The sequence below is a fragment of the Moschus berezovskii genome, chromosome X, assembly GCF_049115385.1.
Source record: "Moschus berezovskii isolate FMDL1 chromosome X, NW_MosBer_1.0, whole genome shotgun sequence".
In the NCBI taxonomy this organism is placed as follows: domain Eukaryota; kingdom Metazoa; phylum Chordata; class Mammalia; order Artiodactyla; family Moschidae; genus Moschus; species Moschus berezovskii.
The window spans coordinates 59,987,101-60,011,570 of NC_142488.1; the positions used below are offsets into that span (position 1 = coordinate 59,987,101).

Sequence of the window (24,470 nt, forward strand, 5' to 3'; positions counted from 1 at the left end):
CTTTATATCTCTAGCACCTAGTAAAAAGTCCAGTTCAGTTCAGTTCAGTCGCTCAGTTGTGTCTGACTCTTTGCGACCCCATGAATCACATCACGCCAGGCCTCCCTGTCCATCACCAACTCCTAGTGCTCAATAAATATTTATAAACTAGACTATCATCCTTGCCATTTTTTCTGATGAGAAAAATGATAGTGAGCAACCAAAACTGATTTACTCAAGATCACAATTTATTAGGCCTTGGAACTAGGGTTTAAGACTAGTTCTTGAAACAAGAGTGTCCAAGATGGTGGAGTAGGAAGAACCTGAGCTTACCTCCTTGCATGGGCCCACCAAAATTACTGAGACAGACAGACCTCAGACCCTTTGCTCCAGTGTTGCAATGTTTGCACCTGGCCACACCACTCTTCTAGAAACAAAATACAAATTGTATGGAACTAAAAATAACTGCATGCATGCCCAGTTGGGACAAATTATGGACAAAAGACACAAAGAGACAAAAAAACCTTGCCACTTTTGAAGAGCCTGGAGCAAAAGCAGGGGGATGGGAGCAAAAGCAGAGTATTTTGCATGCTCCCTACATACACCACCACCTATGATGTGGGCAAAACACCTAAGCTACCCCTCTGCTCCAACCTGTGGCCACAATTCTATCCTCACCCCTATAAGGAATAACCTTGCCCCACTTTGGGTGGCGATCAAGCAAGGGAACTTGTTGTCTGTTCTTGCTGCCCCTGCTGCATCAGGGGTAATAATAAAGCCTTGCCTGAACTTCTTGTCTGACCTGTAGTCAATTTCTATTGATTGGGGAAGGCCAAGAACCCTGTTTGGTAACGTTACAACTATTTACTGAGAAACAATCAATGGTGAGAATGACCTGAAGACTAGCAGGAAAGATCTTCTACAACTACAGATATAAGGAAAGAATCACAACTAGACAGGTAGGAGGGGTGCATGCATGGTGGTCAAGGACCACACCCATAAACAGGTGATCCACAAATAAGAGGATAGTTGCAATTGTAGAGTTTATCCCCAAGGAGCAAGGGGTTTGATCCCTATATTAGATTCCTAGTCAAGGGGTCCTGAACTGAGAAGACAAGGCCTCAGAACATCTGGCTTTGAAAGCCAGCAGGGCTTGCTTTAAGGAGAGCCAGAGGTGTACAGGAAATAGGTAGTATATTCTTAATGGTTGCATACAAAATCTCACATGTTCTGAGAACCAGGACAAAAGCAAGGTGGAAGGTGCCTGGGTCATATTGACTTGCTGATAGTAGAGAGCCATACAGAGAGACAGGAGACAAGTGGAACTGACCCTGGGGACAGAGAAGCTGGAGGCAACCATTTTGAGGTGCTAATTCTTCCATGAGGAAAAAGATGCTAGAAAGCACCATTTTGGAGCCCTCCCTGTAGCTTATTAATGTTGGACATGGCCCTATCTACCAGCCAGTTGGCATGAGCCCTAGGAGCCACACAGGAATATAACCACATCCACCAGCAGGCTAGAGGCAGCAATAGGTCCCCCTGGACTACTGAGACACTCCAGGACCCAGCCCCGCCCACCAGTAAGCTGGCATGAGTCCCAAGGAACTTGTTTACTCTGCAGCAGACAGGTAACAGCCCTAGAACATATTGGGCCCCAACACTGCCAACCAATGTGCTGAAACCAGCTTTGAGGTACATCATGTCCTACAACCAGCTTACCCAAGATCCAGACCCACAAAACAACAGGCTGATACCAAGCCCTAGGCCCCAGCTTGATCCAGCAGCAGTTTGACAACCGTTCTGTGACACTTTCTTTAGGCCTCACAAGAAGCCAAACAGTGCCCAGCCAAGCCCACCAGTGAACCAGGACCAGGACACAGCCTAAACTACTAAGGGGCAATAACCAGTACCAAGGCTCCTTGGGCCCCACCACCAACTGCAATAGAACTCAGACTGGCCCATCAGCAGGCAGCAGCTTCAGCAGTAGGTAAACAATCAGGTGGAGGGGGTTAGCCCATGCTCACCAGTGTGCCCACAACAGTAGGCCCCACCAAAAGAGGGGCATATTCTTATATATAAAGCATTCTATTCAAAAGCTTGCTGCAGAATATACATTCTTTTCAAATACACATGAGCCATTTTCAAGGATAGATCACAAGCTAAGGCACAAAACAATGTCAGTAAATTGAAGGAGATAGAAATCACATTCAGTATCTTTTCTAATCACAACATTATCACTAGAAATTAACTATAAGAAAAAAAAAACTGCAAAAATCATAAATATATAGAGAATAAACAGTTGAACAATCAAAAAGATCACTGAATAAATCAAAGAGGAAATCAAAAAATATCTAGAGACAAATGAAAATGAAAACACAACAATCCATGTTTTATGGAATGCAGCAAAAGCAATTCAAAAATGTAATGCTACATCAATATAAGCCTAACTCATAAAACGAGAAAGATCTCGAACAACCTAACCTCACACATAAAGTAACAAGAGAAAGAATAAACAAAAGCCAGTCACTACAAGAAAAGAGAACAGACATCATAAGCTAGAGAAGAAATAAATGAAATATAGCTAAAAATTAACAAAAAACAGAAAAGATTAATGAAACTAAGAGCTAGTTGAAAACATAAACAAAACTGATAAATATTTCCTCAGAGTCATCAAGAAAAAAAGAGGGTTCAAATCAATAAAATCAGAAATAAAAAAAAAGGAGAAATTACAACAAACAACACAGAAGTATATCAGGTCATAAGAGATTACTACGACCACTCACATACCAAAAAAATGGACAACCTAGGAGAAATGCCTATGAATAAATGCACAATCTTCCAAAATGGAATAAAAAAGAAATAGATATGCAAACAGTCCAATTACCAGTAATGAAACTGAATCAGTAATTTAAAAAAAATAACAAAAAATCCCAACATACAAAAGTTCACAACCCGATGGCTTCACAGGTGAATTCCATCAATCATTTAAAGAAGACTAACACCTATTCTTTTCAAACCATTTCAAAAAATTCAGTGGCAATACATTTCCAAATTCATTCTAAAAGGCCAAAATCAAAGATACTACAAAACCAAAAAATAACATGCTAATATCACTGATGCACATACATGAAAATATCCTCGACAAAACTTTGGCAAATCCAATTTAACATTAAAAAGATTATCAGTCAGTTCAGTTCAGTTCAGTTAAGTCACTCAGTCGTGTCCGACTCTCTGCGACCCCATGAATCACAGCACGCCAGGCCTCCCTGTCCATCACCAACACCTGGAGTTCACTCAAACTCATGTCCATCGAGCTGGTGATGCCATCCAGCCATCTCATTCTCTGTCATCCCTGTCTCCTCCCGCCCCCAATCCCTCCCAGCATCAGAGTCTTTTCCAGTGAGTCAACTTGTCACATGAGGTAGCCAAAGTATTGGAGTTTCAGTTTTAGCCTCAGTCCTTCCAATGAACACCCAAGATTGATCTCCTCTAGAATGGACTGGTTGGATCTCCTTGCAGTCCAAGGGACTCTCAAGAGTCTTCTCCAGCACCACAGTTCAAAAGCATCAATTCTTCGGCGATCAGCTTTCTTCACAGTCCAACTCTCACATCCATACATGACCACGGGAAAAACCATAGCCTTGACTAGACGGACCTTGGTTGGCAAAATCAGATATTAATACTTAAGCTAACTTCTTACAGAAATGGAACAAATTCTGTGTAACAACACTTTACTGGAACCACATTTAAAAGTTCTTCAGCAACTGGCAGACCAGAAACTAAAAAGTACTGGAGTCATAATCTGACCTGCCTCTTGAGAAACCTGTATGCAGGTCAGGAAGCAACAGTCAGAACTACATGGAACAGACTGGTTCCAAATAGGAAAAGAGTACGTCAAGGCTGTATATTGTCACCTTGCTTATTTAAATTATATGCAGAGTATATCATGAGGAACACTGGGCTGGAAGAAGCACAAGCTGGGATCAAGATTGCTGGGAGAAATATCAATAACCTCAGATATGCAGATGACACTACCCTTATGGCAGAAAGTGAAGAGGAACTAAAAAGCCTCTTGATGAAAGTGAAAGAGGAGACTGAAAAGGTTGGCTTGAAGCTCAACATTGAGAAAACAAAGATCATGGCATCTGGCCCCATCACTTCATGGGAAATAGATAGAAAAACAGTGGAAACAGGGTCAGACTTTATTTTGGGGGGCTCCAAAATCACAGCAGATGCTCATTGCTGCCATGAAATTAAAAGATGCTTACTCCTTGGGAAGGAAAGTTATGGCCAACCTTGATAGTATATTAAAAAGCAGAGACATTACTTTGCCAACAAAGGTCCATCTAGTCAAGGCTATGGTTTTTCCTGTGGTCATGTATGGATGTGAGAGTTGGACTGTGAAGAAAGCTGATCGCCGAAGAATTGATGCTTTTGAACTGTGGTGTTGGAGAAGACTCTTAAGAGTCCCTTGTACTGCAAGGAGATCCAACCAGTCCATTCTAAAGGAGATCGATCCTGGGTGTTCATTGGAAGGACTGATGCTGAGGCTGAAACTGCAATACTTTGGCCACCTCATGAGACGAGTTGACTCACTGGAAAAGACTCTGATGCTGGGAAAGGTTAGGGGCGGGAGGAGAAGGGGACGACTGAGAATGAGATGGCTGGATGGCATCACCGACTCTGTGGACATGAGTTTGAGTGAACTCTGGGAGTTGGTGATGGACAGGGAGGCCTGGCGTGCTGTGATTCTTGGGGTTGCGGAGAGTCGGACACGACTGAGTGACTGAACTGAACTGAACTGAACTGAACTGTGAGAGGTGCATCCCATGTTTAACCCACATTCAAATCAGAATGCCAAAATTTCTTGTTAATGACAAAAAAAGAAAAGCAGCATTTCCTCTAAGAGTTTTATAGTTTTCACCTTACATTTAGGCCTTAGAATCTATTTTGAGTTTATTTTTGTGTTTGGTGTTAGAAATTTTCTAGTTTCATTCTTTTGCATATCGTTGGCCAGTTTTCTCAGTACCACTTGCTGAAGAGACTTTCTCTTTTCCATTGTATATTTTTGTTTCCTTTGTCATAGATAAAGTGTCTCTGGTGTGTGGATTTATCTCTGGACTTTATATTTTGTTCCATTTATCTATAATTCTGTCTTTGTGCCTGTACCATACTGTCTTGTTGACTGTAGTTTTTTGGTATAGTCCTATGAACAAGCCACACAAGAGCGATCTTCCATGGAAATAACCAACAATGGAAAAAAATTGGCCCCGAAAAATTGTCTCCAAATTTCTGCCTATGGAAATTGGATTTTCATGCATCACAACTTTCAATGCTAACAAGTGAACCTTGTTTCATTTTGTAAACAATTTATAAATAATGGAAACTTTTATAAATTATGCCCTAAGACCCTTTCTGAAAGACAGTTAAAGCAATACTACCTTTAGAATATGAATAGTCAGTCTATCAGCTTTTATCTTAAGAAACCTTCAGGGTTCTATGTATGTATGTTCCCAAAGCCCCTACAAAGATGGGAAAAACTGAGATGACAGACTAATTTTTTTAGCTGGGTGGTCATACAGAAAATAGTATAGAATTTATAATATAATATAAACAGTATCAAGTTCCTCCTCATGATAGTAAGTGAATTATCATGTCAGGTGTTGAACTCGTCTTGCCATTTTGGGGAGTAGAGGCAAGTCTGGAGGCCTTTCCAGAGGAATTAAGTGCTTAAAGATATTTGAGTATTGCATAAAATGTAGTATATAGGTTATTTCAAATTTAGATGACAGAATACTCCTTTAAAAAAGGAATTTTGGAATATGCTTTTTTAAAAAACACTATTTAAAAGAATCCATAGTAGAGCCTTCTTAAAAGCAAGTAATACTCTCGCCTTCCAATTTGTCCATTTTTTTGGTAAATTTTCTTTGTACAATGTGATAGACACTTGTAACAATGATCTAAAAGAGTAAAGGCACTTTCAGAAGGCCTGAAATCATTAACAGAGATTCTTCACTCAACTGAGTAGTATCTGGGCCAATGCAAACTTAGGCCAAGGAAACATGAAGACGTGGGTTCATGTGACAGTCGTAGATTCAATTCTTTGACATGAAGTCAATATATATTCTTTTCTGAGATTCAGTCACAGATGCATTTCAAAAACGTGTGGCCCATAAAAGAACTGACCTGCTGCTTAGCACCTGGCTTCTGATCCATAGGCGTCATAGTGAGCGTTTTGGTCTCTTTCTCATATTGGCAGTAGTATTTCACCCAGGATATTCCCAAAGCCCCTACAAAGACAGGCAACAGTGAACTGATAGAATAAGTATTTTGGCTGCATGGTCAGTTTACTTGTAAGACAGAACCTGTGCACAGTTTACTTTTCATGGTCATGATCCAGATCTAGTCCTACCTTTACCCTGAGCTCCAGCTATGCAGTACCACCAGCCCACTACACATATGGTTATTGTAATCCTCATCAACTACTTTCCACATCTGCTCTGGCTTGCTCCAAACCAATCTCCTTACTGTGTTCCCTGTGAATGATCCCATTATACATTCTACTGTATGAGCTAGGAACATCTGTAATCTTCTGCTTTTCCTTCCCTATAACCTGCCCTATTTGATTGGTGGTAGGGTTCTGCTCATTCTATCCCTTACATGTCTCTTTTTTCACTCCTTTTATAGCGGAATTCATTCAGGACTCTATTTCTGATGTTTGGCAAAAAAAAATGTTTTATAAGATATTCCAAAAAAACAAAAATTCACTATTTCTCCAATTAATGATTTCAGTGGCCTTCTCTGATCACTCCTTTCTAGTCTATTCTCTACTCTTTTGTTAGAGAATATTTTTAAAATATATATCTCTATTTATATCATTCCTCTTATTATAAACCACCTATGGATTTCCCATTCTCTCCAAATTCCTTAGGTTGGCTCACAAAGCCTATTATAATGTGATTGTATTTAGCTTTTCAACTTGGCTTTTTGCCCTCCTCAACTCTATGCTCCTGACTCATTGAAACACATTCAGTTATCAAATAAATAGTTGGCAATATAATTGATAGACCAAGTTCAGGACATATTTAATAGTGAACAGGGCACTATTAATAATTGTATCTGGACAACAAGTATAAACCAGGACTCTTCCTGGATAACCCTACAAATAAAATACACTCTCACAGACCTCTGTGCCTTGATTCATGCAATGGTATACACCTGGAATTTTCTTTGCCTTTTTTTTAACCTGTCAAACTCCCACTCTTAATTCACATATAAGTTCGTATATCACTTCCTCAGTGAAGCCCATAGATATATTCTCCGAATGCAATAATCAACACACTTCATTATAATTCTTAGTATACTTATGTCTTCATTAGACTGCAAACTCCTTGAGGTCAAAAAAACTAAGTTTGATCCATTTTTTGTACCCCCATGCATTACACATTATCTGGAAAAAAGGATTTTTAGTAAATATACATTCAACTGAGTAGAAATGTCATATCCATTTGAAAAATTAAAAAAACTGGGGCATAGAAGGATCACATAGTTAGTTGATATTAGAGTCAAGACAACATACTCATTACTCTGCCCCTCGTTTAACACAGCAGTGGTTCTCAACTAGAAGCAGTTTTGCCTCCCAGAGGACATTTGACAATGCCAAGAGACATCTTAGGTTATTGTAGTTGGGAAGTACTATCAGAATAAAGTGGGAAGAGGCTATAGATGCTTCAAAACAGCCTATAATTCATAGGATGACCTCCCAAAACAGAGAATTACCCAACCTGAAATGTCAATAGCACTGAGATTGAGAGATCCTGCAATGGAGAGGTGAAGAACTGAACCTGACAAATAGAACACATCTTTGAAAACCATCAAAGTGGACTACTCTAAGGGAGGAAAAGTATGATAATACCAATGTTGAAATACCATGGTTTGTGGATTTCAGTGGGTTTTGCCACTGGTAACCTCTGAATAGTCTTTTCTACCTACTCACTAGGTCAGAGACTGAAGTCACAGGCTTTGGAGACATTGTATCACAGTTCAAAAGGAAATCAAATAGCATATACAGGTTTACATAACATTAGGAGGCAGAAAAGCTTAAACCTCTAAAATATTCAGTAACTGAATAAGATAAACTATTTCCCTTATTAGTAATGAACAACTGTGTTGTTCACTGAAATCACAATGGTTGGGTAGTGTTTTAAAGGTAATCTTGTGATCCTAAGGCAATGGAAGGTATAGGGTACAGTTGTAGGAGCATAAGTTTTGGCATTTCACAAACCTGACTTTACACTTAGTCTTGTTTCTTGATAGTTAGGTGACTTCCAGTTAGTGATCTCTCTAAGCCTCCGTGGCTTCATGTGAATATGGGTATGGTAAAGTGCTTTCAAAGGTTGCATGAAGTAGTATATTTAAAGCACTTAACACCATGCCTGGCACATAATAGGCATAATAAATATTATTTTATGCCTCCTCTCTCCTACCTTCCTTTTAGTTTAAGTCAGAGTCATTGAAAGCATTAAGCAATTAACAATCCCCATTTTGAATCTCAGAGAAAATCTTAAGTCTTTTCATCCCAAAGCCTTTGTAATACAAATCCTTAACCTCCCCCTTTAATTTCGCCCTCCTTTTTATTTTCTCTGTTCTCATGCTGGTTTGCAAAGTGGCATAGCTGGAAGGGGTCTATGAACTATATGGGTGCCTGGAGTTTGGAGAGGCCAAGTGACAGTGGGCATCAGCCTACTTAAACCCAGTGGCTATCCCTGTATTCCCACACACATTTCTCTTGCGTATAGAGATAGCCTTCGATGGTTGGCTGTCCTGGAAGTTTGCATGTCTGTGGAGCTTCTTTCATCCTTTTCTTAAGTTCTTCCATCTCTTCTCGGGTACTGGAGAAATGATTTCTTGTCTGTCAAGATATTATCATCATAATCATTATCATCAGCACCATCATCATAAATAAGCATTCAATGATCAGAGACTCAGTGCAGTTTTCTCAGCTTTTATCATGTGCTGCTGCTGCTGCTAAGTCACTTCAGTCGTGTCCGACTCTGTGTGACCCCATAGACAGAAGCCCACCAGGCTTCCCCGTCCCTGGGATTCTCCAGGCAAGAACACTGGAGTGGGTTGCCATTTCCTTCTCCAATGTGTGAAAGTGAAAAGTGAAAGTGAAGTTGCTCAGTTGTGTCCGACCCTTAGCGACCCCACGGACTGCAGCCTACCAGGCTCCTCCATCCATGGGATTTTCTAGGCAAGAGTACTGGAGTGGCTTGCCATTGCCTTCTCCGTATCATGTGCTACAACATAGCAAAACATAAGGTGTTGAGTGGCATACTAACTAGAACTGTGGTGCTGGAAAAGACTCTTGAGAGTCCCTTGGACTGCAAGGAGATCCAACCAGTCCATTCTAAAGGAGATCAATCCTGGGTGTTCATTGGAAGGACTGATGCTAAAGCTGAAACTCCAATACTTTGGCCACCTCATGCAACGAGTTGACTCACTGGAAAAGACTCTGATTCTGGGAGGGATTGGGGGCGGGAGAAGAAGGGGACGACAGAGAATGAGATGGCTGGATGGCATCACTGACTCGATGGGCATGAGTTTGAGTGAACTCCAGGAGTTGGTGATGGATAGGGAGGCCTGGCGTGCTGTGATTCATGGGGTCGCAAAGAGTCAGACACGACTGAGCGACTGAACTGAACTGAACTGAACTGAACAGTACTAAAGGCAAAAAGGGAGAGAGAAATGTAAATAACAGTGTACCTGGGAGACATTTTCTAATGGAAATCACAAAAGGGTCCAAGAAATAAAGGCTCTAAGAATTCTGAGCATAACACTACCTCTGCTTTACAAAAAGGAAGGCTATAAAGAAGGTTCCCTAGGATAATATTATCATGGCAACTTCTACATTCTGTCTCAAGTAAAGTTACTGGTTACTTGACACTGAATCAAATCCTGGCCATTAGAATAAAGGCTATGAGAGTGTGCTCTCTTTGAACATGGGTCAACAGAAAAGCTACGTTTTCATGCTTATGAATAAGAAAAGCTAATATTAAGTAGTATGTTAAAAAGTACATTACTAGAAAACAATGGCAAAACACAGTTTGAAATGTGTATATTAGAATCGCTAGAGATAGGTCTTTAGTGTTTAGTCTCAAGATTGTCACATGATGTCATTGAAAAAGGTGATGTGGGCTGTCCTAACTAGTTGAACTCACTCTGTAGATTATCTTGTGAGTTTGTATATATGCAAATATTGTTGCTAAACTCAGACTTTTCAAGTTATATTTGGAGGAATATTAAGTAATTCACCTAGTTATAGGAATATTTTGTAAATCAGCAGAAGATAGGAACTCTCACATTCTGGTGAAAGAGAGTACCCAGAAAGAAACAAGTGTAAGTCAGGAATCTCATAAACAATTAATTGTTTTCATCCAAAAATTCATCTATAAATTTTACGCAATGTAACAAATCCAAAATCACTACCTCAGTGGTGCTTTCTTTTACTGTATCAGACAATTATTCTATATTCTGTGCTTTTTTAACTTTTTTGGTCTTAACTCTATTTTAGCACTTTTCATAAGTAATCATGCTGTATCTCTGTTTATCTCTCTCAGCTCTAAGAGACTGAATAATCCCTAAAGACAAAAACTAACGTGCCTCATTATGATATGTTCAGGGCATTTTACAACGCCTGGCACAAGGTATATGTTCATTATATACCTAAGTAATTGTTAAATGTGGGTTAAATAACTAAATGAGAAAAATGATATGCAACAAGGAAGGGAAGGCTGTGCCTATGTCCATCTATAAGAATCAGCATGGGAAAGAAGGTTAAGACAATCTTTCAAGATAATTTATTTAACTTGGACAGCAAGGAGATCCAACCAGTCCATTCTAAAGGAGATCAATCCTGGGTGTTCACTGGAAGGACTGATGCTGAAGCTGAAACTCCAATACTTTGTCCAACTCATGCGATGAGTTGACTCAGTGGAAAAGACTCTGACGCTGGGAGGGATTGGGGGCGGGAGGAGAAGGGGATGACAGAGAATGAGATGGCTGGATGGTATCACCAACTCGATGGACATGAGGTTGAGTGAACTCCAAGAGTTGGTGATGGACAGGGAGGCCTGGTGTGCTGCGATTCATGGGGTCGCAAAAAGTCGGACACGACTGAGCGACTGAACTGAACTGAATGTAGTGAGAAAAAAAAATGAGAAAAGGAAGGGAGGAATGGGAATTCATATTAATAAAACCTACAAAGAGAGTATCTTGACTTACTAGCATAAGACCTGTACTTAAATAACCCCATAGGTGAGTTCTAATCTGGGAGAGATATAGCAAATTAGCAACATTTAATAAATATTGGATAGATAGATGTGTTAGTGGGTGGAAGGGTGGATTTGAACAACAGTCAGCCTCAAAGAATGTTCCTCAGGGAATAGTTGAAACTGGAAGAGTACAATCTATTACACTAAAATATTTGTGATCCATACCAGTTGGTCCTCACAAATTAGCTGGGATATGATAACCTAAAATTCAAAAGTCAAGATATTGAGACTGATATCCAATTGCAATGCAACGAGTGGTGAAGAAACCCACATGCAAACTCACATTCTGTAAACTGAGCTGAAGCTGTTGTTTATACGGGAGGAAATCCTGTGTTAGTTCCACAGTCAAGCTGTTGGAAATGAAGAGACTATGAAGAAAGGCCAAGACCTAGAGAAAATGTATAAAAATAACTTTATCACCACCGTCTTCTCATTAATCAAATAAACGGAAACAAGATACACAAGAAAGAAACTTCACACAGTGTTTAACCAGTATAGTGTTAAAAGCAGTAAAGCAAACACAAATAGGTCTACACATAGCTATTTTTTCATTAGGTTAAACATTCACACTGGACTCAAATCCAGAAAATAAGAACTACTAACAAATTTATTCAACAATACCATTTTCAGATAGCATATGAAACCAATCAAAATGTGGACAGGATAAACATAATGTGGGAATAGACTGTCTTTATATCTTCAGGACTGGCACAGTGTAAGTACTCATAAATACATGCATGTTCAGTCACTTCAGTAGTGTTGGATTCTTTGTGATCCCGTGGACTGTAGTCTGTCAGGCTCCTCTGTCCATGGGATTGCCTAGGAAAGAATACTGGAGTGGGTTGCCATTCCCTTCTCCAGGGGATCTTCCAGACCCAAGGACTGGACCACTGTCTCCTGCGTCTCCAGCATTGCAGGCAGATTCTTTAATGCTGAGCCACTAGGGAAGGAGACTCAAATATTTGTTGATAAAAACAATAAGTAAAAATGGATAAATGATCATAATGAAAATATCATAATACTAAAATATCCAAGGATCTTTTTTTGAAAAACAATTTTTTTTGTGTGGTTTTTTTTTTTTGATGTTATTGCATGGTATTTTATTTTTTATTTATTTATTTTTTTGAACAGAGGAAAATTTATGCGTCGAACCTGGACTGGTCACTTATGATAATATACATGCTACAATTCCATTCTCTCCAATCATTCCACCTTCACCCTCTCCCACAGAGTCCCAAAGACTGTTCTAAATGCCTCTGTCTCTTTTGCAGTCTCTTATACAGGGTTTAGGTTACCATTTTTCTAAATTCCATATATATGCGTTAATATACGGTATTGATGTTCTTCTTTCTGGCTTACTTCACTCTGTATAATTGGCTCCAATTTCATCCACCTCATTAAAACTGATTCAAATGCATTCTTTTTGATGGCTGAGAAATACTCCATTGTGTATATGTACCAAAGCTTTCTTATCCATTCATCTGCAGATGGACATCTAGGTTGCTTCCATGTCCTGGCTATTATAAACAGTGCTGCAATGAACATTGGAGTACATGTGTCTCTTTCAATTCTGGTTTCCTCGGTGTGTATGCCCAGGAGTGCGATCGCTGGATCATATGGCAGTTCTATTTCCAGTTTTCTGAGGAATCTCCACACTGTTCTCCATAGTGGCTGTACTAGTTTGCATTCCCACCAACAGTGTAAGAGGGTTCCCTTCTCTCCACACCCTCTCCAGCACTTATTGCATGTAGACTTTTGGATAGCAGCCATTCTGACTGGTGTGAAATGGTATCTCATTGTGGTTTTGATTTGCATTTCTCTGATGATGAGGGATGTTGAGCATTTTTTCATGTGTTTATTAGCCATCTTTATGTCTTCTTTGGAGAAATGTCTGTTTAGTTCTTTGGCCCATTTTTTGATTGGGTCACTTAGTTTTCTGGAATTAAGCTGCAGGAGCTGCTTGTATAATTTGGAGATTAATCCTTTATCAGTTGCTTCATTTGCTATTATTGTCTCCCATTCTGAAGGTTGTCTTCTCACCTTGCTTAGAGTTTCCTTTGCTGTGAAGAAGCTTTTGATTTTAATTAGGTCCCATTTGTTTATTTTTGCTTTTATTTCCAATATTCTGGGAGGTGGGTCTTGGAGGATCCTGCTGTGATTTATGTCGGAGAGTGTTTTGAAAAACAATTTTTAAATTAGAAATTTATTGGGGAGGGGGTGGGACATTACAAAGGACATAGAAATGATCAATAAAATATATTTTTTAATGTTTCAAATGTTCACTCCAATAAAAAACAAATATACACAAATAACAACAAAATAAAAATTTCGTCTGTGAAATACAAACATATTAAAAATCAATGCTCAATGATGGCAATAGTAAAGTGTAATGTGTGTGTGAGTGTGTGTGTGTGTGTTGGTTGCTCAGTTGTGTCAGACTCTTTGCGACCACATAGGCTGAAGACTGCTAGGCTCCTCTATCCATGGGATTTCCCAGTCAAGAATACTGGAGTGAGTAGCCGCTTCCTTCTCCAGGGGATCTTCCTGATCCACGGATAAAACCCAGCTCTCCTGCACTGCAGGAGGACTCTTTACCATCTGAGCCACCACAGAGTAAAGTGTAACAGGAAGTAGTAAAAACTGCTCTATTCTTTTTAGAAAGTAAACAACGAAGCACATATAAACATGCATTTACATACTATATACATGCAAACACATCTATATGTGTGTATTAATATATATGTTCAGTTCAGTGGCTCAGTCATGTCCAACTCTTTGTGACTCCATGGAATGTAGCACACCAGGGTTCCCTGTCCATCACCAACTCTCAGAGCTTACTCAAACTCATATCCATAGAGTCGGTGATGCCAACCAACCATCTCATCCTCTAGCATCCCCTTCTCCTCCTGCCTTCAATCTTTCCCAGCATCAGGGTCTTTTACAATGAGTCAGTTCTTCACATCAGATGGCCAAAATACTGGAGTTTCAATTTCAGCATTAGTCCTTCCAATGAATATCTAGGACTGATTTCCTTTAGGATTGACTGATTGGAACTCCTTTCAATCCAAGGGACTCTCAAGAGCCTTCTCCAACACCACAGTTCAAAAGCATCAATTCTTCTATGCTCAGCTTTCTTTATAGTCCAACTCTCACATCCACACATGACTACTGGAAAAAACCATACCTTTGGCTAGATGGACTTCCGTTGGCAAAGTAATATCTCTGCTTTTTAATATGCTGTCTAGATTGGTTATAGCTTTTCTTCCAAGGAGCAAGTGCCTTTTAATTTCATGGCTGCGGTCACCATCTGCAGTGATTTTGGAGCCCAGAAAAATAAAGTATCTCACTGTTTCCATTATTTCCCTATCTATTTGACAGAAAACGATGAGACCAGATGTCATGATCTTAGTTTTCTGAATGTTGAATTTTAAGCCAATTTTTTTACTCTCCGTTTTCACGTTCATCAAGAGACTCTAGTTCTTCTTCACTTTCTGCCATAATGGTGGTGTCATCGGAATATCTGGGGTTATTGATATTTCTCCCGGCAATCTTGATTCCAGCTTGTGCTTCATCCAGTCCAGCATTTCCCATGATGTACTCTGCATATAAGTTAAATGAGCAGGGTGACAATATACAGCCTTGACATACTCCTTTGCTGATTTGGAACCAGTCTGTTGTTCCAAGTCCAGTTCTAACTGTTGCTTCTCAACCTGCATACAGATTTCGCAGGAGGCAGGTCAGGTGGTCAGGTATTCCCATCTCTTGAAGACTTTTCCACAGTTTCTTGTGATCCACACAGTCAAAGGCTTTGGCAGAGTCAATAAAGCAGAAGTAGATGTTTTACTGAAACTCTCTTGCTTTTTTTTTAACCTTTTATTTATTTTAATTGGAGGCTGATTACTTTACATTATTGTATTGGTTTTGCCATACATTGACATGAATCTGCCCCAGGTGCACATGTCTTCCCCATCTTGAACCCCCCTCCCACCTCCCTCCCCATCCCACCCCTCTGGTTCATCCCAGTACACCAGCCCCGTGCATCCTGTGTCATGCATCGAACCTGAACTGGCGATTCATTTAACATATGATAATATACATGTTTCAATGCCATTCTCCCAAATCATCCCACCCTTGCCCAATGATAACAATAAACCTGTATACAAGAGAGCAAAAGGGACACAGATGTATAGAACAGACTTTTGAACTCTCTTGCTTTTTTGATGATCCAACGGATGTTGGCAATTTGATCTCTGGTTCCTGTTTTTCTTAATTCAGCTTGAACATCTGGAATTTCACGGTTCATGTACTGTTGAAGCCTGGCTTTGAGAATTCTGAGCATTACTTTGCTACCGTGTGAGATGAGTGCAATTGTGTGGTAGTTTGAGGATTCTTTGGCATTGCCTTTCTTTGGAATTGGAATGAAAACCAGCCTTTTCCAGTTCTGTGGCGACTGTTGAGTTTTCCAAATTTGCCAAGTATATATGTACATAACGACAATTTATAGGCTTCCCCGGTGGCTCAGATGGTAAATAATCTGACTGCAATGTGGGAGACCCAAGTTTGATGCCTAGTAGGGAAGATCTCCTGGAGAAAGGAATGGCAACCCATTCAAGTATTCTTGACTGGAGAATCCCATGAACAGTGGAGCATGATGGGCTATAGTCCATCAGGTCACAAAGAGTCAGACATGACTGATCGAATAACACACACAAAACACACAAACACAAACTAAATATATTGGGTTAGCCAAAAAGTTTATCGGGATTTTTCTGTAAGATGTTATCATGGGAAAACTTGAACAAATCTTCTTGCTAACCCAATATATGTATATATACATAAACATATTAAAAACTGTGTACATAATTATGTACTATACACATGTGTATATGTATATATATATATATATATATACACACACACACACATGGTGGTGGTGATGGTTTAGTCACTAACTTGTGTCCAACTTTTGTAACCCCATGAACTGTAGCCCACCAGTCTCCTCTGTCCATGGGATTTCCCAGGCAAGAATACTGGAGTGGACTGCCATTTCATTCTCCTGGGGATCTTCCTGACCCAGGGATCAATTCCCAGTCTCCTGCACTGCAGGCAAATTCTTCACCAACTGAGCTACCAGGGAAGCCCTAAATATACATACATACATACAGGTATATATGTGTACATGTACAAACATATATATAAATGCACATGAGTGTATGTACCACACACACAGTTATGTAGACATCCTTCCTTTTACTTTTCAAGTTTTCCCATCTCAAGAAAAGATACCACCACCTACTTACTTAGTCAGTCAAGCCAAAAAGCAAAGAATTCTGGTTTCTTTCACTCACATCTTAGTCTAATCAATCAGTAAGCCCTGTCAGTTTTGCTTCCAAAATATATCTCTAATCCAATCATTCTTTTCTATTTCTACTACCACCACCCTAACCCAAAGCAACATTTTCACTTGCCTAGACCACTGGGATAGCCTAACTCATTTCCTCATTTCCAACACTGTCTTCTTCCAAGCTATTCTCCACACAACAAAATCAGCTCATGTCATATCCTATTTAATATGCATCAGTGATTTTTCTACTACAATTCAGACTAAAATCTAACCCCTTCACCATGCCTAAAGGTCCTATGCCTTCTTATCAGATATTATTTCCTGCCACCCTCCTTTTCTCTCATCAGTGATACTCATCATTCTTTACTAACTTAAGGACTTACTAACACCATTAAGGACTTGCTGCTGCTGCTGCTAAGTCACTTCAGTCGTGTCTGACTCTGTGCGACCCCATAGACGGAAGCCCACCAGGCTCCCCCTTATCTGGGATTCTCCAGGCAAGAACACTGGAGTGGGTTGCCATTTCCTTCTCCAATGTGTGAAAGTGAAAAGTGAAAGTGAAGTTGCTCAGTTGTGTCCGACCCTTAGCGACTCCACGGACTGCAGCCTACCAGGCTCCTCCATCCATGGGATTTTCTAGGCAAGAGTACTGGAGTGGCTTGCCATTGCCTTCTCCCCATTAAGGACTTACTAACACCATTCTCACCATTCTTTACTAACTTAAGGACTATGTACATGTGTTCTTTTCTGTGCCTGGAAAGTTCTCTTCCGATTATTCACATTGCCTTATCTTTTCTTTCTTTAGATCTCATCTTAAATGACACTGTCAGAGATCCCCCTTGACCATTTGACCTAAAGTAGCTGTCGGTTCCTGTTCTTTGTTTTAGCCATTACCATAACTCAAATTATTTATGTGTATCCTTCTTTCCACCCCATGAAAGTGTAGTCTTCACAAAGACAGAAACTGAGTCTGTCTTTTTCACTATATGATACCCAGTATTTACCACAGTGCCTGCATATAACAGAGGCTCAACAAATGCTTATTGGATAAATGAATAAATATTTGTTTGCAAATGTACATATACAGATATATACAACTGTGATCACAGATAACATATACACAGATATATATGCTTATGTGTAATATGTGTACACACACATGCACATGTGCACACACACCCTCACCAACAAGTACATATGCACAATAAATAGACAAAAGAATATAACAGACACAGAATTTAGGAGGCAAACACCACAATATTAACAGTGATCATCTCTGTATGGGAGATATGTTGTATTTGTTTTACATATATTAAAATTTTTTTCTAGCTTTTTCTGCAACTGTTTTACATTGTTTTTATAATAAAAAAGAAAGTTGCTAAAAATCAAAATACTTATCAAACCACAGTACATCATCTTGTATAATATATTAAGGATATTTAATTAGAAAAATATTTAAAGGATAGAAGTAAAAATAGAATGGGAAGTCACTGAATGCAAGAAACATGCATTCTTAGAACAGTGTCTGGGATATGATGGGTATTTTCAGAAACCTTATGAAAGTGTGAGAAGAAGGAAGGGAGGAGAACAAAGTAAAACGAAGGGTGACAGAAAAATCAAAAAACAGGAGAAAGGAGAGGAGGAAAAGAAATATAAAGAAAAATCATAGCTATAGAGAGAAATCGGAGGAGGGAGGAAGGTGGGGAAGAGTGAGGAAGAGTGAGAGAGAAAACATCGGTTAGAGAGCAAGAATAACACAAGCCAGTGTGTCTATTTCTTTGACATTCATTATTAAGCATTGACTATATTCATATTCTTTGAGACTCCAATTTTATAATCAAAGTTCTCTACATTTACTTGACATTTGGTAAATAATTTTAGACCATTCATCATTAGAACTTACTGGCTCCACAATATTGAACTTCTTAGACTCTTGAACTTCCTGGATTTGATAAACATAGTCAAGAGATGACTCAAAGAAATTGTGCCTCTCCTTGTCCACCTGGAGGTCTGCCTGAAGAAGAAGTGTAATAAATGTCACATATTGGCGTAGTCATTCATGCAAGTCAGTGTTTATGGATTCAACAGAATGCTAGGGCTGGAAGACAATTATCCTACCAAGCAGTGATCTTGTCCCTTTATTTTACAAATAAGAAACATGAAGCCAAGATAGAAAAATTGACTGATGCAGGATATCCGGTTTCGGGCCTAACAAATAAGAAGCTTAGAAGTTATTGTGCTCATCCTCAAACAAGGAAAAGCTAAACTGAGAATGAACCACTCTTCTTAAAACCAACAGACCACTGAAATCAAAGGAAAAACAACTGTCTCAAAAATTGGATAGATAGTTGAATATAGAGAATCTGAGATTACCAGAGCAGAAGCCCAGAAGCAGAAGCCTGTTGCTGCAACCAATGTCAGAACTCATTTAAGATCTCTTAAAAAATCCAAAGACAAAAATACAAAGATACCAGAGGAGATTTTCGCCTCTAGCAAGAGCAGTTATAGCAAATTAAGCACAGCCTAAATCCTAGTCAGATAAGCATAAAACCACATAATAACATCCTTTTATCTCAGTTCCTTTTACCCAGGGCATCATGTTCAGCATTCAACAAAATGTTACAAAGCGTACAAAAAAGTAAAATAAACCAACAAACATAGTCTAAAGAACCAGAATCAGCTCAGTTCAGCTCAGTTGCTCAGTCGTGTCCAACTCTTTGCGATCCCATGGACTGCAGCACACCAGGCCTCCCTGTCCATCACCAACTCCCGGAATTTACCCAAACTCATATCCATTGAGTCGGTGATGCCATCCAACCATCTCATCCTCTGTCGTCCCCTTCTCCTCCTGCCCCCAACCTTTGCCAGCATCAGAGTCTTTTCCAGTGAGTTAGCTCGTCGCATGAGGTGGCCAAAGTATTGGAGTTTCAGCTTTAGCATCAGTCCTTCCAATGAACACCCAGGAATGATCTCCTTTATGATGGACTGGTTGGATCTCCTTGCAATCCAAGGGACTCTCAAGAGTCTTCTCCAACACCACAGTCCAAAAGCATCAATTCTTCGGCGATCAGCTTTCTTCACAGTCCAACTCTCACATCTATACATGACTACTGGAAAAACCATAGCCTTGACTAGGCAGACCTTTGTTGGCAAAGTAATGTGGGACTCTGATAGTTCTGTGGAGCTCACACAATCTGATTTTACTCACATGGAACATTTCTAAGATGAAAGGAACACTTCTAAGACGTTGGCAAAGTAATGCTATTCTTAGGAACTCTGTATTCAGATGGGTATATCTTTCCTTTTCTCCTTTGCTTTTTGAATCTCTTCTTTTCTCAACTATTTGTAAGGCCTCCTCAGACAACCATTTTGCTCTTTTGCATTTCTTTTTCTAGGGGATGGTTTTGATCACCACCTCCTATACAATGTTATGAAACTCCATTCATAGTTCTTAGGGTACTCTCTCTATCAGATCTAATTCCTCTGTCACTTCCACTGTACAATCGTAAGGGATTTGATTTAGGTCATACCTGAATGATCTAGTTGTTTTCCCTACTTTCTTCAATTTAAGTCTGAATTTTACAGTGTGGAGTTCATGATCTGAGTCACAGTCAGCTCCAGGTCTTGTTTTTTCTGATTGAATAGAATTTCTCCATCTTCAGCTGCAAAGAATATAATCAATTTGATTTTGGTACTGACCATCTGGTGATGTCCATGTTTAGAGTAATCTGTTGTTTTGTTGGAAGAGGGTGTTTGGTATGACCAATGTGTTCTCTTGGCAAAACTCTGTTAGCTTTGCCCTGCTTCATTTTATACTCCAAGGTCAAAGTTTCCTGCTCCTGCAGGTATCTCTTGACTTCCTACATTTGTATTACAGTCCCCTATGATGAGAAGGACATCTTTTTTGTTGTTAGTTCTAGACGGTGTGGCAGTTTTTCATAAAACTGCTCTACTTCAGCTTCTTTGTCATTAGTGGTTAGGACATAGATTTGATTACTGAAACCACACTGAGATCTTTCTATTGTTTTTGAGATTGCACCCAAGTACTGCATTTCGGACTCTTTTGTTGACTGTGAGGGCTACTCCATTTCTTCTAAGGGATTTTTGCCCACAGTAGTAAAAAAAATGGTCATCTAAATTAAATGGACTATTACCATCCATTTTAGTTCACTGATTCCTAAAATATCAATGTTCACTCTTGCCTTCTCCTGTTTAAACACTTCCAATTTACCTTGATTCACTGATCTAGCATCCAAGGTTCTTATACAATATTGTTCTTTATAACATAGGACTTTACTTTCACCACCAGACACATACACAACTGGGCACTGTTTCTGCTTCGTCTCAGCCTCTTCATTCCTTTTGGAGCTATTTCTCTGCTCTTCTCCAGTAGCACATTGGGCACCTACCAACCTGGGGAGTTCATTGCTCACTGTCACATCTTTTTCCCTTTTCATACTATTCATGGGGTTCTCCCGGCAAGAATGCTGAAGTGATTTGCCATGCCATTCTCCAGTCCAACATGTTTTATCAGAACTCTCCACCATATCCCATCTGTCTTGGGTGGCCCTACACAGCATGGCTCATAGTTTCATTGAGTTAGACAAGGTTGTGATCGATATGATCAGTTTGTTTAGTTTTCCGTAATTATACACCTAGTGCAGAACCTAAAATAAAAAACTTACTGTTGAAAAACCTCATAGAAAAAAAGCATATCTATTCCTGACCTATCAAATGCAATGCTAGTTATCTTTTAAAATTTTTCAAATTAAGGAATTTGCTTTCTGCCAAACATCAACAAGAATTAGCCATAAGTATACATACGTCCCTGCACTCTTGAACTTCCTTCCCACCTCCCACCCTTCCCCACCCCTCTAGGTTGTTACAGACCCCTAGTTTGAGTACCCTGAGTCATACAGGAAATTCCCAATGGCTATCCATTTTACAAGTCGTAGCATACATGCTTTCATGCTACTGTCTCCATTTGTCTTACCCTCTCTTTCCTCCCCTCCATGTCCATACGTTCATCACTATGTCTGTGTCTTCATTTCTGCCCTGCAAATAGGTTCATCAGTACAATCTTTCTAGATTCCATATATATAAGTGTGTGTGTGTGTGTGTAATATATGATATTTGTTTTGACTTAATTCACTCTGTATAATAGGCTCTAGGTTCATCCACCTCATTAGAACTGACTCAGATGTGTTCCTTTTTATGGCTGAGTAATATTCCATTGTATATATGTACCACAGCTTCTTTATACACTCATCTGTCAGTGGACATCTAGGTTGCTTCCATGTCTCAGCTAGTGTAAATAGTGCTGCAGTGAACATTGGGGTACATGTGTCTTTTTCAATTTTGGTTTCCTCACAGTATACGCCTAGAAGTGGTATCGCTGGGTCAGATGGTAGTTTTATTATTAGTTTTATAAGGAATGTCCATACTGTCCCCCATAGTGGCTGTATCAATTTACATTCCCAACAACAGTACAAGAGCATTCCCTTTTCTCCACATCCTCCCCAGCACTGGTTTGTGGATTTTTTGACGGTGGGCATCCTGTGTATTGATCTTGTATCCTGTGATACTAAATTTGCTGATAACTCTAATAATTTTGTTATAGTATCTTTAGGATTTTCTACATAAACATCATGTCATCTGCAAACAGAGTTTTACTTCTTCCTTTCCAATCTCAGTCACCTTTCCAATCTGGATTCCCTTTATTTCTCATTCTTCTCTGATTGCCATAATTGAGAATTCTGAAACTATGTTAAATAATAGTGGCAAGAGTAGGCAGGCTTGTCTTGCTCCTGATCTTAGAGGGAATGATTTCAGTTTTTCACCAATGAGAATAATGTTTGCTGTGGGTTTGCTCTATATGACCTTTATTATGTTAAGTTCCTTTTATGTCCAATTTTTGAAGAGTTTTATCATAAATGACTACTGAATTCTGTCAAAGATTTTCTGCATCTAATGAGATTTTCATATGGATTTTATCTCTCTATTTATTAATATGTTGTCTCCCATTGACTGACTTGTTTATATTGAAGATTCCTTGCATAACTGGGATAAACCTGACTTGATGATGGTGTATGGTATTTTAAACTTTTGTTGAATTCGGTTTGCTAGAATTTTGTTGAGGGTGTTTGCATCTATGTTCATCAGTGATATTGGCCTATAATTTTTTTCGTGTGTGTGATGTCTTTGTCTGGTTTTGGTATCAGGGTGATGGTGACCTCACAAAATGTATTTGCAAGTATCACATTCTCTGCAATTTTTTGGAAGAGTTTTAGAAGAATAGTGAAAGTGAAGTCACTCAGTCATGTCCGACTCTTTGCGACCCCGTGGACTGTAGCCTACCAGGCTCCTCCGTCCGTGGGATTCTCCAGGCAAGAGTACTGGAGTGGGTTGCCATTTTCTTCTCCAGGGATCTTCCCAACCCAGGGATCGAACCCGAGTCTCCCGCATTGGAGGCAGACGCTTTAACCTCTGAGCCACCGTTTGACAGAACTCTGTGACGCCATTTGGCCCTGGGCTTTTGTTTCTTGGGGAGACTTTATAATCACAGTTTCGATTTCAGTGTTTGTGACTGGCTTATTCATAATTTCTATTTCTTCCTGGTTCAGTCTTGGAAGGCTAAACATTTCAAAGAATCTATCCATTTCCTCCAGTTTGTCCATATTTGGCATATCAGTTCAGTTCATTTCAGTCGCTTAGTCATCTCCGACTCTTTGCGACCCCATGAATCATAGGACGCCAGGCTTCCCTGTCCATCACCAACTCCCGGAGTTCACTCAAACTCATGTCCATCGAGTCGGTGATGCCACCCAGTCATCTCATTCTCTATCATCCCCTTCTCCTCCCGACCCCAATCCCTCCCAGCATCACAGTCTTTTCCAGTGAGTCAACTCATCGCATGAGGTGGCCAAAGTATTGGAGCCAGACATCTTGGAGTGTGAAGTCAAATGGCCCTTAAAAAGCATCACTACGAACAAAGCTAGTGGAGGTGATAGAATTCCAGTTGAGCTATTTCAAATCTTGAAAGATGATGCTGTGAAAGTGCTGCACTCAATAGGCCAGCAAATTTGGAAAACTCAGCAGTGACCACAGGAATGGAAAAGGTCAGTCTTCATTCCAATCCAGAAGAAAGGCAATGCCAAAGAATGCTCAAACTACCGCACAATTGCACTCATCTCACACGCTAGTAAAGTCATGCTCAAAATTCTCCAAGATTAAATAGAAGTATGTAAAAATCACTTAAATATATTAAACTACTACAGCGGGAAAAGAACAATTCAAAAAAAAAAAAGTCAAACAGAAGAAAAACAAAAAATTCAAAAAGGAAAAAAAATTCACAGCACCACGGAAAGCCAGTGCAGAGGTAGAAGTTTATAATGGAAATGAAGATTGTGATATTTTTAAAAAGAAAAAAGTCTTGAGGTCATTATTCTTAGTTGTGGAGTCAGTCGCCCATGAATGAGGTTGGACCAGTGCCATGTAAAGGTTTCCTGGTTGGGGGTACTTGTGCCTGTGTTCTGGTTGATGGAGCTGGATCTCACCTCTCTGATGGGTAGCACCATGTCCAGTAGTAGGTTTTGGGGTGTCTATGGTCCAGTGTGGCTTTTGGCAGCCTGTCCACTAGTGTGTAATGTTATGTTTCTGTTTTCTTGAAGGATTAGCATGGGGTATCTGGGTATTGGTGCTTGCTGTCCTTTGGGTGGGCTTGGCTTTGGTATTGAGATGGAGGTCTTTCGGGGGTCTCTCATCTATTAATGTTCCCTAGGGTCAGGTGTGGAGAAGACAATGGCACCCCACTC

The 24,470-nt window shown here is 39.7% G+C and overlaps 1 protein-coding gene across 7 annotated transcripts in view; it reads right to left on the reverse strand.

The window, feature by feature from the left end:
* The window catches only part of OPHN1 (oligophrenin 1), a 534,987-nt gene that overhangs the window by 252,830 nt on the left and 257,687 nt on the right, over positions 1 to 24,470 (reverse strand). For all 7 annotated transcript variants that reach the window (XM_088833841.1, XM_088833840.1, XM_088833845.1 and 4 more), the window contains 4 exons: positions 18,560 to 18,670; positions 11,596 to 11,700; positions 8,761 to 8,890; positions 6,166 to 6,269 (listed from right to left, as the gene is read on the reverse strand). In XM_088833841.1, coding sequence (XP_088689967.1) covers positions 6,166 to 6,269; positions 8,761 to 8,890; positions 11,596 to 11,700; positions 18,560 to 18,670 — 450 coding nt within the window. The remainder of the gene's footprint in view (positions 1 to 6,165; positions 6,270 to 8,760; positions 8,891 to 11,595; positions 11,701 to 18,559; positions 18,671 to 24,470) is intronic.